The following is a 13,996-nucleotide window of genomic DNA, read 5'->3' as shown; positions in this document are numbered from 1 at the left end:
TTTACCTTCCTTCAGAGAACCAGTGAAACTTTTTAGATACATAAGGTAAATAATAAAGTTTTTATGGATAATAAAACATATTGGTAGAGGAATTGAAATAGCAACAATATCTAATTCTGTGACTTTCAAATCATGCTCCCTTGAGTTCCTCCAGGTACATAAGGTGACAGGAAGTGGGCTAGTGGCGGCAGGGGGACATTTGGGATTTTTCAACCAAAGCCTCTCAGAGTTGTTCTTTTTATTTGTTCGCTTTTATGTTCTACATAAAGCTTCTGGTAACAAAGGATTTGAAGGGAAACAAAAGTTTGAAGCCACTGCTCTACGTACATGACAAAATAGTCAGTTGGGGGATAATAGATGTGGCTTTGCAGAGTTGAGCATAAGGCATTTTTGGCCTATGGGTGGAAGTGTTAAAACTGTTGTTTTTCTGTGGTTGTTGGTTGCCACTGAGAACAAGCACAGACTAGAGAATGCTGTGAATGTACAGAAAAGGAAATTCATTTAAAACGATATCCTGCAACAAATATAAGATATTTTAAAAAAATCAATAACTTCACTAAAATGCTCAAATTATAATTCCATGTAAAAATACCCCATCATCCACACTCCCACCCCACTCACTCATTCCTTCCCCACCAGGAAATCCAGCAAGCTTTAGTGGAACTCCAATTTGAAATATTCTGGTGTGAAATTAGCTAGGGGCATGGAGAATATGTTTTCTGTTTCATTGTCTTTCTACCCACTAGAGGGCAGCAATAAAGCTCAGGGAAAGGAGAATGAATAACTCCAGCACTAGCCTTAGGTTTCTCAGCAAGACGAGCCTTTCTGAAAAAAGAACACTTCAAAAGTCCCTCAGATTCCCATATATGAATTATTAGAGGGTCAGGTTCCCTTCCTCCTTCTCTAAATATTTAGAGAACTTTGAAAACTCCCTTTGAAGTTATAAAAGTTATCTGTTGGCTTGGCCAACAGATGTGATGTGACATGACATCATCTCTAAAAAAGACATTTATGGAAAAGTTAAGTGTTATGGTTGTATATTACCATGTAACACACCACTCCAAGACTTGGTGATTTAAAGCAACAATCATTTTATCGTGTCTCTTGATTCTGTTGACTGGGCACAGCTGGGTGATTTTTCTGCTCCGTGTGATTTGACTGGGACTGTGGACATCCAGGGTCTCAAATCAGCAGGAACATCTCCAGTGGCCCTACTGCAGTGCATGGCAGTCGATGCTGACTGTCAGCTGGGAGCCCAGCAGGGACCGTTAACCAAAGTGCCCAGTCATCGGCTTCTTCATGTGGCTTGGACGTCTCACAGCATGGCACTTGGTTTCCAAGAGGGAACATCCTAAGAACGGGCATTCCAAAAGGAAGGCGCCAGAAGATTCCAGTCCCAGACATGGCTTCTACTGCCTTCTCAGTAGTCAAAGCAGATGCAGGATCAGCCCAGATTCAAGGGGGAGAGAAATCAGCCCCACCTCCTGATGTGAGGAGCGGTCTGTACACACAGGGAGAGGAGAAAGTGGTGAGAGCCAATTGGAGGCCACCACATGGAGGGTTAAGCATAAGGCGATTTCTTACATATTGGAAAGATAGTTATAAATCATGAGGGATGCAGAGGGATATTTCTTCATTTAATAAATGGAGACTGCTGCCTAATGTGGTACTTTAAGAATTAAGATGCACAGAAGTCATTCCTTCTGTTCTTTTCCTTCTGCAGATCTGCTGCCTAAAGCAATAAAAATGGCGAGAGGATCAGTGTCCGATGAAGAAATGATGGAGCTCAGAGAAGCTTTTGCCAAAGTTGGTGAGTAGACCAGGCAGCTCAAGTCACATAATTCTCCTCTTTACTGAGTAGCTTCAGGACAGATTCGATGAAATGGTACTATAAGCAAAATGGTACAAGTGAAAGGAATACAGTGGTATTGGCCAGAGGAGCTGGGGGAACTTAATTTTGAAAGGTTCACTTTAGGAAAATTACTTCTTTCTCTATCAAAACATGGAATGAACACTTTCACACCTACAGCTTTTCTCCTATTTTTATCTTGTCTGTTTTCTTTGGTTTCCTTTGTTTTTCTACAATTCCATAGTTTTTCTTTATATCTCTAAGCTTGTGATTTATTTTCCCATCTGCTCCTATAAGTCTCTTCAGCTCCTGCTTCCAGAACCTCTGTTGTGACATGATGACTCGTGGATGTTGGAAGTGACACTAATGTCCATCTCTCATAGAAACAGGCCCCTCGTGAGACTCTGGCTCTTGCATGGGGTCGGGCTACAGCCCCTAAGTGATTGCCTCTCCAGCACACTCACCTTCCCTCACCTCTTCATCCTTTTACCCGAATTGCCCTGAGACTTCAGGTGGCTGCTTGCTTTGCAGATACCGACGGCAATGGGTACATCAGCTGCAACGAGTTGAATGACTTGTTCAAGGCTGCTTGCTTGCCTCTGCCTGGGTACAGAGTGAGAGAAATCACAGAAAACCTGATGGCTACAGGCGATCTAGACCAGGATGGGAGGATCAGCTTTGATGAGTTTATCAAGGTGAGTATGATGCAGAATACAAGGAGATGCATTTGAAACCTGGGGCTTTAATTTGAAAAATATCCAGAAATACATTCCCACCCTCCTTGCTTCACCATTACATATTCTTCCCTTTGTGGTTTTCTTGATCACAGATTGGGTTTCTAAAGGTACATTACATTCTGACAGGTTTTTCATGGCCTAAAAAGCACAGAGGTTGCCAAGACCTTTAGAAAGGCAATCAACAAGAAGGAAGGGATCTGTGCAATTGGTGGTACTTCGGAGCAGTCTAGTGTCGGCACCCAGCACTCCTATTCAGGTAGGATGTCCCAGTGGGTGCGTGGTGGAAGTGGGGTGGGGGCCGGCATGAGGGGAGACTGGCAGGGTAGTGGGAAAGGGGGCCATATGGAAAGGATCTGTGCCTTCCTGGCATTACAGAGTCTAAACCTGGTATTCAAACCTAAGGGGTACAAACAAATAAGCCAACACAAGTTTATTGACTACTGCCCGTTGTCCGGTGGTTGGTGGGTCAGTTCCAAGGACATAAGGTAGGAGGAGCAATCCTAATCCTAGGTAGAGTCCAATACCAAATAATCTAAATAGCATTTAAAAAATACACCAAGGCTGCCAGAACTCCTTTGTTAAATCTTATGGATAAAATGAACTACTCAGTCTTCTGTCTCCTCTAAACTTCGTAATAATTCTCAATGCCTGCTGATTGGTCAAAAAAAAAAAATTGTGTTTTCACTGATTTGGAAGGAAGTTGTATATTTCTTCTGAAGGCTGGCATCCAACAGCCTTAACGGAAACTAAAAGTTCAAACAGGACGGTAATCCAACAAATCCCAAGCTGAGTTCTTCAAAACATTAACTGATCTTAAAGGTAAATTCATGATTAAGTACAGTCTGTGATTGTGGAGACACTGTTTAACCTTTTACTTTTTTTTTTTTTTAAAGATTTTATTTTTTATTTATTTGACAGAGAGAGACATAGCGAGAGCAGGAACACAAGCAGGGGGAGTGGGAGAGGGAGAAGCAGGCTTCCCGCTGAGCAGGGAGCCCGATGCGGGGCTCGATCCCAGGACCCTGGGATCATGACTTGAGCCGAAGGCAGATGCTTAACGACTGAGCCACCCAGGTGCCCTAACCTTTTACTTTTAAAGTAAAGACAGAAATTATATAAATATGTATGATGAATCTTCAAGACAGTGATGTGCTGCTGCGGTGCTTCTCAAACTTTTGTGACTCAGGATTCTTCTGAGGGACCCTATTGTTTTCAGTGACACACAATTTGGGAAACACGGTGCTGGGCTGTAAGGCATAACTTGAGGTTTTATTAAAACTTCCAAAATCAACTTCTGGCAGCTTTACTGATAGGAAAGAAAGATTATATCAAAAAGATTTTATTTCATAGCAATTTCATTATGATTGTATAAAGAAGCTCAAAGTTATTACAGGGATTATCTGTGATCATCTCACATTTAAATTGGCTGGGCTTGGGGCGCCCGGGTGGCTCAGTTGTTAAGCGTCTGCCTTCGGCTCAGGTCATGATCCCAGGGTCCTGGGATCGAGTCCCGCATCGGGCTTCCTGCTCGGTGGGGAGTCTGCTTCTCCCTTTCCCTCTGCCTCTGCTTGTGTGCTCTCTCTCTCCTTCTCTGTCAAATAAATAAATAAAATCTTTAAAAATAAAAAATAAATTGGCTGGGCTAAAGACAGCCTGAGTTTTATCCTATAAGCATGAGATCACATTCATATTTAAATTGTATCTAAATATAAATAAAATGTATCTTTATTATTTATATATATAGTCATATATGATAGTTACATATTATATATATACATATTATATATATAATTTCTAAATCTGCCTGCCATATATTTTATGACTTGGAGTGAACAGAGATTCTGTGCCTATTCCCGAAGTCATCTGAGGGTTTTTTTTTTTTAATGTCAAAAAATGTGAGATGATAGGATAAGGGACCAGATAATATCTCAATGTCACCCCTGGGCATGACAGTCTGAGATCCATGTGTATAATTTTGTTTATGTCAGATTTTCACTTTGCAAGTAAGTCATTTTTATCATTTACTTGCAGAGGAAGAGAAGTATGCCTTTGTCAACTGGATAAACAAAGCCCTGGAGAATGACCCGGACTGTCGACATGTTATTCCAATGAATCCAAACACAAATGATCTCTTCAGTGCTGTTGGGGATGGCATTGTCCTTTGGTAAATAACACTTCCTTCTTGGTTTCCAGAGGTTTTCCTGGGATTTTCGGGAATACCAACAATTCATCCTAGGCCAACTTACTTTGTGCTCAGCTGGACCCAAACTGCTTTCTGGACTTTTACTTGGCAGGTCCTTGGAAAGCAAACTAATTTCAAAAGCAACTTCTAATGAGAAATGTAAAACTATTATTGCTTGGTTGGAGGAGAGGGATGTGCAGCATAGAGACAAATAAATACAGATAAAGATGCAATAATACAAGGCCCAAAGCAATTCTTTTTGGAATATATGCCACTTGGCTTCATCTGAACATGACCTACCGTGAAAATAGATAGATTGATGATAGCAGCATGATAATTGAAGAAACCCAATGCAAGTCCTTCAGCAAAGGGCCTTTTGAGTGGTACATACAAACATGCACTTCAGATGCTGAGGACACCTGGAAAAAGAGGAAGATTTTTGGTCTGCAGAAGACCTCAACACACAATAGTCATGATGGTGTCTTTGAAATGCTTCTGTAGCTCTTGCTTTTAGCAGCTTCTGAGACCACTGTCAGACATGGTGTTAGTGAAGAGGCTTGAAATGCTCACTCTCAGGTGGGCACAGGAGTTGGAGGGAAGGATGGGTAGATAAGACGTAGAACCCCTTCTTCCCTGCTCTGAGCAGAACAATTCTGCTTTTGGTATTTTATTTATTAGAGTTCACCTTGAGATTTCATTTTAAAAACTGTCAACTAAAAAAAAAAAAAAGACATAAAAAATGTAGCCTCGGGATCAAGTTCCTTAGATTGGCATCCAACGCACTGCATCATCTTCCCTCAGTCTCCTTCTAGTTTTACCTCCCAGGAGCCCCATGACTCAGGTACCCAGCCCAGGCTACTGAGTGAATGGCTGCGTGAATAACTGAATGCATCAGCAACCACACTTATTCTTCCCCACACACATCCTGCTCATAACTGCAACTGTGGCTTTGCCTTCTCCTTCTTTTTAAGAATACTCTTCCACATCCTCTCCTCCTATAGAAATCATTTACCCTAACAGTTTCTGGTCTATTCCAGTTCCCCAGGGTCTCTCCCTGCACTGGATTCTCAAAGCACATATTTGTAGTACTTTGAGAGCCATTATAATGCTCTTCTTTTGGACCGTTAGGTAACTTTTCATATCCATATATTTTGTGTCTATAATTGCACCATAAGCTTTTCAAGAGCAAGGTTACCTTCTGCTTTCTAAAGTCACCCCTCCCTCCTACCAGCTCCCACAGCTTCTAGTTCACCAACAGTTTCAGATTTTTCAAATAATGACTTAAGAGTTTGTTTTGCCTGAATTGCAATAAAGTGCCTTTCATTTAAATATATGTTAAACACACACACACACACACACACACACATACACACACATGACAAAGTTATAGAAATACATCTTTAAAGAACACCACAGAAAAGGTAGTTGCTTAAAAATTGTTAGGAAAAAATGTTAATGCCGATTTCTCATTAAAAGACAAATAGCCACAGTCAAGTTTACTATTCTTTGAATTTGTTGTTGTTCCTTTGGATTTGCTTTTTCAACTTCCTTTCTTTAAATAAGATGGAGGTGATCTAAGGAGATTTATTTTCTATGCCCCATTGGAGGTTAAACCAGTGCTAAATGAATAAAAGCAGTTTTTTACAAATAATAATTGCTTACCTTAGATATCTGATCAATGTATTAGAGACACTTAAGTGGGTGAAATTTCTCAAGTACTGATACAACAGTGACTACAGCAGGATATAAAACATTTTATCATCCCCTTAGTTAAAAGTATAGCGTTCTACCAGGTGTCAGAAATTTAGACATTATATAAGCTCAGAAGTGTACAGGGGGTCACTTACATAGTGTATATATAGTCATTTATATACAATTTTCACAGCTGAGAAAGTAAAGTACTTATGGTGGATTTGCCTTGGCTCTCTACCCAGAATTTCCTAATATGCTGAGGATGCCAGGATGATTTTGCAGCTTCTTAGGTGCATGAATAAAGTGGGATCTTTATTTCCTGCCTCAGTATATTAGTATGATTTCAGGAACCTTGACCTTTCCCATAGAGTTTTAATCTAATCAAAATTGCATAACTGATTTTATATCTAAACACTGGATCACACAGATTATATTGCTGTCGTCTTTGCTGATGGTATCGCTAGAATTTAAATTCCGTGTCACTGGACTCTGTTATTCAGAAGCCAGCTTTCTTTAATGTAATTGTTTCTTTTTTCAGTAAAATGATCAACCTATCAGTGCCAGACACAATTGATGAAAGGACAATCAACAAAAAGAAACTCACCCCCTTCACCATTCAGGTATGCCTTCTCTCTGTTGCCAAACTGTAAGATTGTGCTTGGAATGAATGAGCCCTGGAAATGCAGAGCCAGCCTTTTCCAGGTACTCGGGCGCTATTCCCAAACCCAGCTCTGCGGCCGGTGGTTCGTCACGACTCGTGGGGACAGAGGGAGACAGTTTTGTTTTTTCTTTAATAATATAACAGGGAACCTGGGAGGGGGAATGTTGGTGGGGTGTTAGTAGTTGGGGGGCATTCTTTGTTTGGGCCCCTTAGGAATAAAATTCACATGGGCTAAAGTTTTTAACTCCACTTTCCCTAGCAATTTATCTTTGAGCTGATGCCAAATCCACAGCATGTTAACTGAAAAGATAAGCCTTTCTAAGAAGTGAGGGGGCAACAAAGGGGAAGTCCTCCGGCAGCCTAACAGTGGTATTGGCTACAGCCACCAAATATAACTTGGTCTTATGCCTTCAATTTGTTGATTAACGGGAACAGTAACCAATAGTAAGTTAGCTGTATTTCTGTGTTACGTTCCAGTGTTTCAACACTATTGCAATTCTCTTGCTCAGAAAGCATGTCTTACTCCTTAAGTCATGAACAGTATGTTATGCTGTTTGATTGTAAGCAGTGCTGTGTACTTTTAAAATGGAAGCAGTAACCAATGTGAGAACAGTGATTAAACCTATATGAATGCACTTAATGGTAAATTTAATCTTGATGTTGAATTTTAATATCAGCCATGAATAGAAACGATATTTTTTGTTCATCATTTGAGCTCTACACTCGGGTAAAAACCCAGCTGTCTGATAGTCCTCTTTCCAATTCACTGGTGGCCTGTCTTTTGTTTTTAATGTGTCATAAACACAACTTCTATACGTCGCTGCCTCTAGTATCTTCTCCTTTGTGGACCCAAGAACAGTATATAGATTCTAGACTGAAAATGGCATTGTTTCTGTTCCAACTGTGTATGAGTTGTATACACATTATATACATTGTTATTAGTAATAAGAACATGTATGTATGTGCGTGTGTGCATGTGTGTGTAGGTGTGTATATACTTAAGGCCCCTAGATATTCTGGATACTCAATAAATTGTCTCAGTAAAAACCACTCTATCTTTTCTAGGAATTTGATTTGTGTATTTTTCATTCTCTTAATACCCAGTCTGAAAGTCAAAAAGCTATTTTGTTACTCTTTTTTATGACCTTGGTTTATATCAACAATTGTGCTGTTAACGATCACCAATGGCAAGACAATGACTACCCTCAAAGGTACCCCTTTATGTCTGGCCAGTGGGGATGTTGAGTGTGTCGGCTCCATCACAGGGCAAAGTGGAAAACTGTAAGACTCGTTAGTTTGATCCGGGCCAGGATGGACTATCGACTCAAGGTGCCAGTTTGAGTGAACAGGAATAAGCCCAGTATCTGGGTGACCAGATGTTTTTCTTTCAGTTGTTACTCACTGCTTTCTCTCAGTGTTAAAATTTAGTGAAGACCATGCCTCTAGACCTGTGAACTTTCCAGAAGCAAAGCATTGTTGTCATCCAGGAATCATTGTTTGACATCTGCAAAGTTAAAAACAACGTTTGTACACTTTTTCTACCTCAGGAGAATTTGAACCTGGCTCTGAATTCTGCCTCAGCCATTGGATGCCATGTGGTTAACATTGGGGCTGAGGACTTAAAGGAGGGGAAGCCTTACCTGGTCCTGGGACTTTTGTGGCAAGTCATCAAGATTGGATTGTTTGCTGACATCGAACTCAGTAGAAATGAAGGTATGAGCAAAGCCACAAGTTGTTATTAGTGGCCTGGCTTTTTATTAATGCATGTGTTGGGGGCTGTAGGGGGAAGATGTCAGAATAGTCAAGCTCAGAATCCTCAATTTTTGAAAACTATAGTTACATCGAATCCATTGCATTAATGGTTTCTATCCACACTGACCAGACTTTTTTAAATGACAGAACAAAACCTTTTTAAGACCACAGACTGATCATAACGCTTACTTAGAACCTAGAGCTCAGTCCTGGCTGTCTGGGATCCAACCTCAAGGGCTTTTCTGGGTTCACTTTGCTTCTAGATACTTTGTAACAAATAGACTCCTTTTTAACTTGTATTTGATGAAGCGGTTCACATTCATATACCAAAGTGATAGCACCAGATTAGGAGAAAGTTGATCTATTTCTTACCAAGACTATGGAAGATTACATGTAGGGTTTCAAAGTTCGCAACTAAATATTGTAGCTGTCAATCTTACTCCGTCTGCTCTCCCCATTCTATCTGCATTTAAACAATTACAGCCCTGTTGTTTAGATAAAAGAAGTAGATCGTGATAAGAATCATAAAAAAACAGGGTTACCTTTTAGCTTTCCAGGACAGAGCCCTATGAAATCTGTAGCCAAATTCTAATCTTTAGTTATACATACTTTTTAATTTATATCTCCAAATCCCAATAACCAGCAAAAAACCCTGGGTTGCCATTTTTAAACCGAATATATATTAAACATAATATAGAGGAGAAAAAGCAAATAGGAAACTTAGAACCCATGAGAAAGAATACTGATTTACAAATTATGACTGCAACTAAATTTAAACCTTCTAGCTGAGCAAAACATATTTATTCAGCTGGGAAAAATAGAGGAAAGAGTTGATTACAGTTTTTGAGATGCTGTAATTATGCAAGTAAGCATTTGAAATATAAAACACCTCTGGGAGTAGACAAGAAGACAATTGTCATTATTACAAAATTGATCTCTTGAAAGCAGAACTGTTGTCGTATCGTAAAATGTGGTCTGACAGACCCGGTGGAGCCTTCTGAGCCTGATAGTCTTGGTTATTTCTGTGGCTCTTCCATGGCCATGGTCTTCTTAGGCATAGCACTGAGATTCACTGGTGACATGTCTTCCCCACCTGAAAAATGAGGATAATAGATAAGCTCTCAAAACCTTGCCTTCCTTTTTAGGGAATGGTAATAAAGTGTTTGGTCCATGGGAGAGGCTGTAGGTCCCCTTACCCCAGAGAAACAACATTGCTCGGTCAGCTTTCCAGCAGAGCTCAACGGAAGTTCTAACTAATCCCTTCAGATATCCCCTGTATTTATTTTTCTTCGGCTTTTGTCCTTCTTCAGCTCTGATTGCTCTTTTGAGAGAAGGGGAGAGTCTGGAGGACTTGATGAAACTCTCCCCTGAGGAGCTCCTGCTGAGGTGGGCTAACTACCACCTGGAGAACGCAGGCTGTAACAGGCTCAGCAACTTCAGTACTGACATCAAGGTAGGAGGAGTGTGCTCTGAACAGGACGACCTGCAGCAGAGAGGGGGAACTGGGGCATTTGTGGAGAAAAGACAGACTCGGCTCCAGCACTTCAGAGGCGCTAGAGTTCGTTGGCGGGGGTGGGGGTGCGGCTGGTGCCGTGGGAGCTGCTCGCTCCTCTCAAGGGCCCCCCTCTAGATCTGTCCAAAGTCCTAGCGAGGCCGCAACATCAAAGGGAGATGGGCCTCCCCTGGAGTGACAGCGTCAGCAAGTAGAGGGAGGAAGGGCAGGAGGTCAGACTGCTTTTCAAGGAAGAGTATGTGTAGGACTGGTGATGTCCTTCTGATTTTATCAAAAATCAGGGAGCATCTGTTGGGAGCATCAGATGGGAATCCTTTAAAAAAATTCAATGAGGATTCCTCTTCTGAGGACACTAAGAACACCAAACACGGTGTCTGCTGCATACCAGACACTGTTCTACCTGCTTTCTATGTGTATTGGCTCATTTAATCCTCACGATAAACCTTTGCGGTAAAGGTTATTACTTTCTCATTTTACAGATAAGGAAACTGAGGTAGAAGGGGAATTTAAGTAATTTGTTCAGGTTCACGTAGCTGGGGAACGGGGTCAGAATTCAAACCCAGCAGTCAGCCTCCAAGGTCCCCGTCCTTGAGCACCATACATACTGCCTGTCTAAAACAACCGGTGAATTTCTCGAAAGGTATTCATTTGTAGAAACCAGAGTGATTTTTAAAAGATAATGATTCTGGAAACCGTCTGCAATGAGAATGCCCCCCAGGGCAGGTAGAAGGGCAGGCAGCCCTACAGCAGAGATCCAAAGGGGGAAAGGCTGAGGGAAGCATGCCCTGTGGTTTTCCAGTTGGTGAAAAGTTCCGTGTCAGGGTGAAAGACAGCTGTTGGCACTAAGGACAGATGGGCCAAGACAGAAGGAGCTTAAGGAGCGGTGTGAGATGCTGGGATGCAGCATGAGAAAACCTTTTCGGTCTCCACTTTCTCAAAAGTTAAAAAGAAATCTTCTCCAAAGAGAATGAGTCAGAGGAAAGGTCACAAGATTCACCAAGAGTCACCCAGGCTTATATTCCTTTGAGTGACAGCTTCCCCCTGCCATGGACACAATGGCTGCCAGGCATGGTGCTGGTTAGACGGAAGCTTCTAGATGGAAAGTCCCCCATTCCTTAGCACCTAAGTTAATAATGCCAAATGCATTTTTCTAACTACACCACTTTCACTGGTTATTGATGGCCTGGCACCACCAACCAAGTGGGGATTTAACAGGAGCTGGAGAGCAGCGTTATCTTCCTTGGCGCTCACCAGTTAAGCTCTACACCTGTTTCAGCCAAAATTTTCAAGCTTTTCAGCCAAAATTAGGCTGCTTCGTCTGAGCCATAAATTTATCTGATTTCTCATCACTAAAAAGCTGTGTTCTTTAGAATAATAACCATAGGAGCTGGCAAGCTGAGCATAGACAGGGGTGGGGCCTGTCAGCAGGGGGCAGACAGCTGCATCCTGCCCAGGGTCAGCGCCGTGACGTATGTCTGAGCAGCTGGCAGCTTTGGGAGGTGCCCTTAAATCACACAAAGTCTGCAAACGTGGAGAACACCCACCCTGGAGCGAGTGAGAAGGGTTTATTAGGGTCAGATAAAATGAGAGGAGACTTAGCAAAGCTAAGCAGATGTAATACGCGGTAGGCAGATTTGATTTGTGCCCGACACCTGCACGGAACTTTCACTGACTTCAAAATAGCTACGTTAAAAAGTAAGAGAAGGGGAGGGTGGAAGGGAGAGATGAAAAGAGGTTTCCCCAGGTGCAGCGTCAGTGGCAGGCTTTCTCTGGTTCTAACGTCTCTAATGTCACAAGTGGGGAGCCTACCTCTGCTGTCCCCAGGCCCCATGCAGGTTTAAAAACAAAAAGAGAACTGCTGATTTTTCAGTCTTTAAGAGAAATTAAGATGCTTTTAAATTATTTAAATAAATTACCTGATTATCTGTGTGCTTTTATTGAATGAGCATAAATTATCATTTTAAGACTAGGATTCTGTGAATTCTTTTCGTCAATAAGCATATTTGTAAATCTAGGAAAACATGAGAATTCAATATCTGTATCCAAGCTGCTATCACTAAATTTAACCATTTTTTTCCAACTTCTTGATAAACATTAAGTGTGCTTGTCATCTTAATATCTCCTTTTACGTAAAGATTGCTTGTTAATGCTTCAACCTTCTGTCTTTGAAGTCCTTATTTTTCTTTTGCTGACTGTCCATTTAAATGTATTTTTAAACTGTGCTTTAAACTTCTGCTTCCTTTTTCTGTCACTTTTTTTTTTTTAATTAAACCTTAGCTGACTGACTTCTGCAGCAATATAAAGGTATATATATTTTCCTGTATACAATTTAATACCTACAAATGAATTATTTTCCTCCCCTAAGAACAACAAAATAGCATTTGCTTCTTCGGGTTGCCTTTTGTATATATCCTATGTTTGTTATACTCCTTTAAAAGAGAAGGTCCGATAACGATATGTAAACAGAGAGATAGAAAATTCAAATTAGTGAATGCTTCCAGCTTTGTTAATTAAGTTGCATTCTTGAATGACAGTCAAATAAGAAATATAATATGTTTGCTTTTGGGAAATTATTGTCGTGCTAAGTATGTGATTAGCTGTGCTGTTTTGAAATTGTAATTTCTTAATTTCTCACAGGACTCAAAAGCTTATTACCACCTGCTTGAGCAGGTGGCTCCGAAAGGAGATGAAGAAGGTATTCCTGCTGTTGTTATTGACATGTCAGGACTAAGGGTAAGGCCATGTCCCAAGTTGTGTTTAGAGAACGTGATGCTGCCTTTGTGTTGGCAGTTCCCTGGCCCCGCGTGACCTTGACTCTGGGGTTCCATGAGTGCATGTGTCTGCTTAAAGCCCTGTTAAAACTATTAACAACCGTTAATGGCTTCGGATGATAATTGTGGGAAATTGCATCTGAAAATAGACAGTAAGGAAGGAAAGAAACTAATACCACTCAAATGCCACACACCATGCTCAGCACGTCTGTGTGTCTCATCATTTAAGAGACTCAAGGACCAAGAGGTATTAATTATGTTTATTTTTAGGTGCCTGAGTATTATTTCTGGAAATCGGTGGGATATTTATGCAAATAAATAAATTCTCACTTTATCAATGAAAAAACTAAGTCTCAGAGGGATTAATTAATATGACAGATTACTGGAAGTTATTTGATCCAAGGCTGGGGTCCTTTTCCTCTGGTAGTAATAAGGAGGCAACACCCCCACCTGCTGGTACTAGGTGCCAGGTACCACGTTAGGCACATTGCATACATGGCCTCTGACCCTCGCAAGTATCACTAAGCTAAGTGTTAATAACTATTTGCTAGTTGAGAAAGCTGAAGGTCAGAGAGGCCACAGAGCCAGGACCTGACATAGAAAGAATTTAAACCCAGGACGGCTCCAACATTCACCCAGCCACACTACGACCTCACTACATCACTGGGGAGGTAATCGGAGAAAAGGACTGGGTGGAATTGTGTGAGTTCTTAGAAGTGTCTGGTTGGAGAGTTCTTAAAAACAGCACAGCATGGATCTGAATGTTAAAACTGGTTTTGCCACCACTTTAATACTCACCTCGAGAGGTTGCCTCATTCATTCTTGGGCCTCATTTGATA

General features: G+C 41.1%; 1 protein-coding gene across 3 annotated transcripts in view; it reads left to right on the top strand.

Annotated features, from left to right (window-relative positions):
• The window catches only part of LCP1 (lymphocyte cytosolic protein 1), an 84,274-nt gene that overhangs the window by 48,256 nt on the left and 22,022 nt on the right, over window positions 1–13,996 (top strand). For 2 of the 3 annotated variants that reach the window (XM_032403005.1, XM_032403003.1), the window contains exons 2-10: window positions 1,724–1,810; window positions 2,381–2,544; window positions 2,713–2,842; window positions 4,618–4,750; window positions 6,999–7,080; window positions 8,669–8,834; window positions 10,184–10,326; window positions 12,664–12,690; window positions 13,024–13,119. In XM_032403005.1, the coding sequence (XP_032258896.1) occupies window positions 1,724–1,810; window positions 2,381–2,544; window positions 2,713–2,842; window positions 4,618–4,750; window positions 6,999–7,080; window positions 8,669–8,834; window positions 10,184–10,326; window positions 12,664–12,690; window positions 13,024–13,119 (1,028 nt within the window). The remainder of the gene's footprint in view (window positions 1–1,723; window positions 1,811–2,380; window positions 2,545–2,712; window positions 2,843–4,617; window positions 4,751–6,998; window positions 7,081–8,668; window positions 8,835–10,183; window positions 10,327–12,663; window positions 12,691–13,023; window positions 13,120–13,996) is intronic. The other variant, XM_032403004.1, reaches the window with a different exon arrangement.

Source organism: Phoca vitulina, unplaced genomic scaffold (assembly GCF_004348235.1).
Source record: "Phoca vitulina isolate PV1807 unplaced genomic scaffold, GSC_HSeal_1.0 scaffold5, whole genome shotgun sequence".
NCBI lineage: Eukaryota > Metazoa > Chordata > Mammalia > Carnivora > Phocidae > Phoca > Phoca vitulina.
The sequence above is the reverse complement of the archived record's forward strand: the minus strand, read 5'-3'. Positions and strand labels throughout refer to the sequence as shown.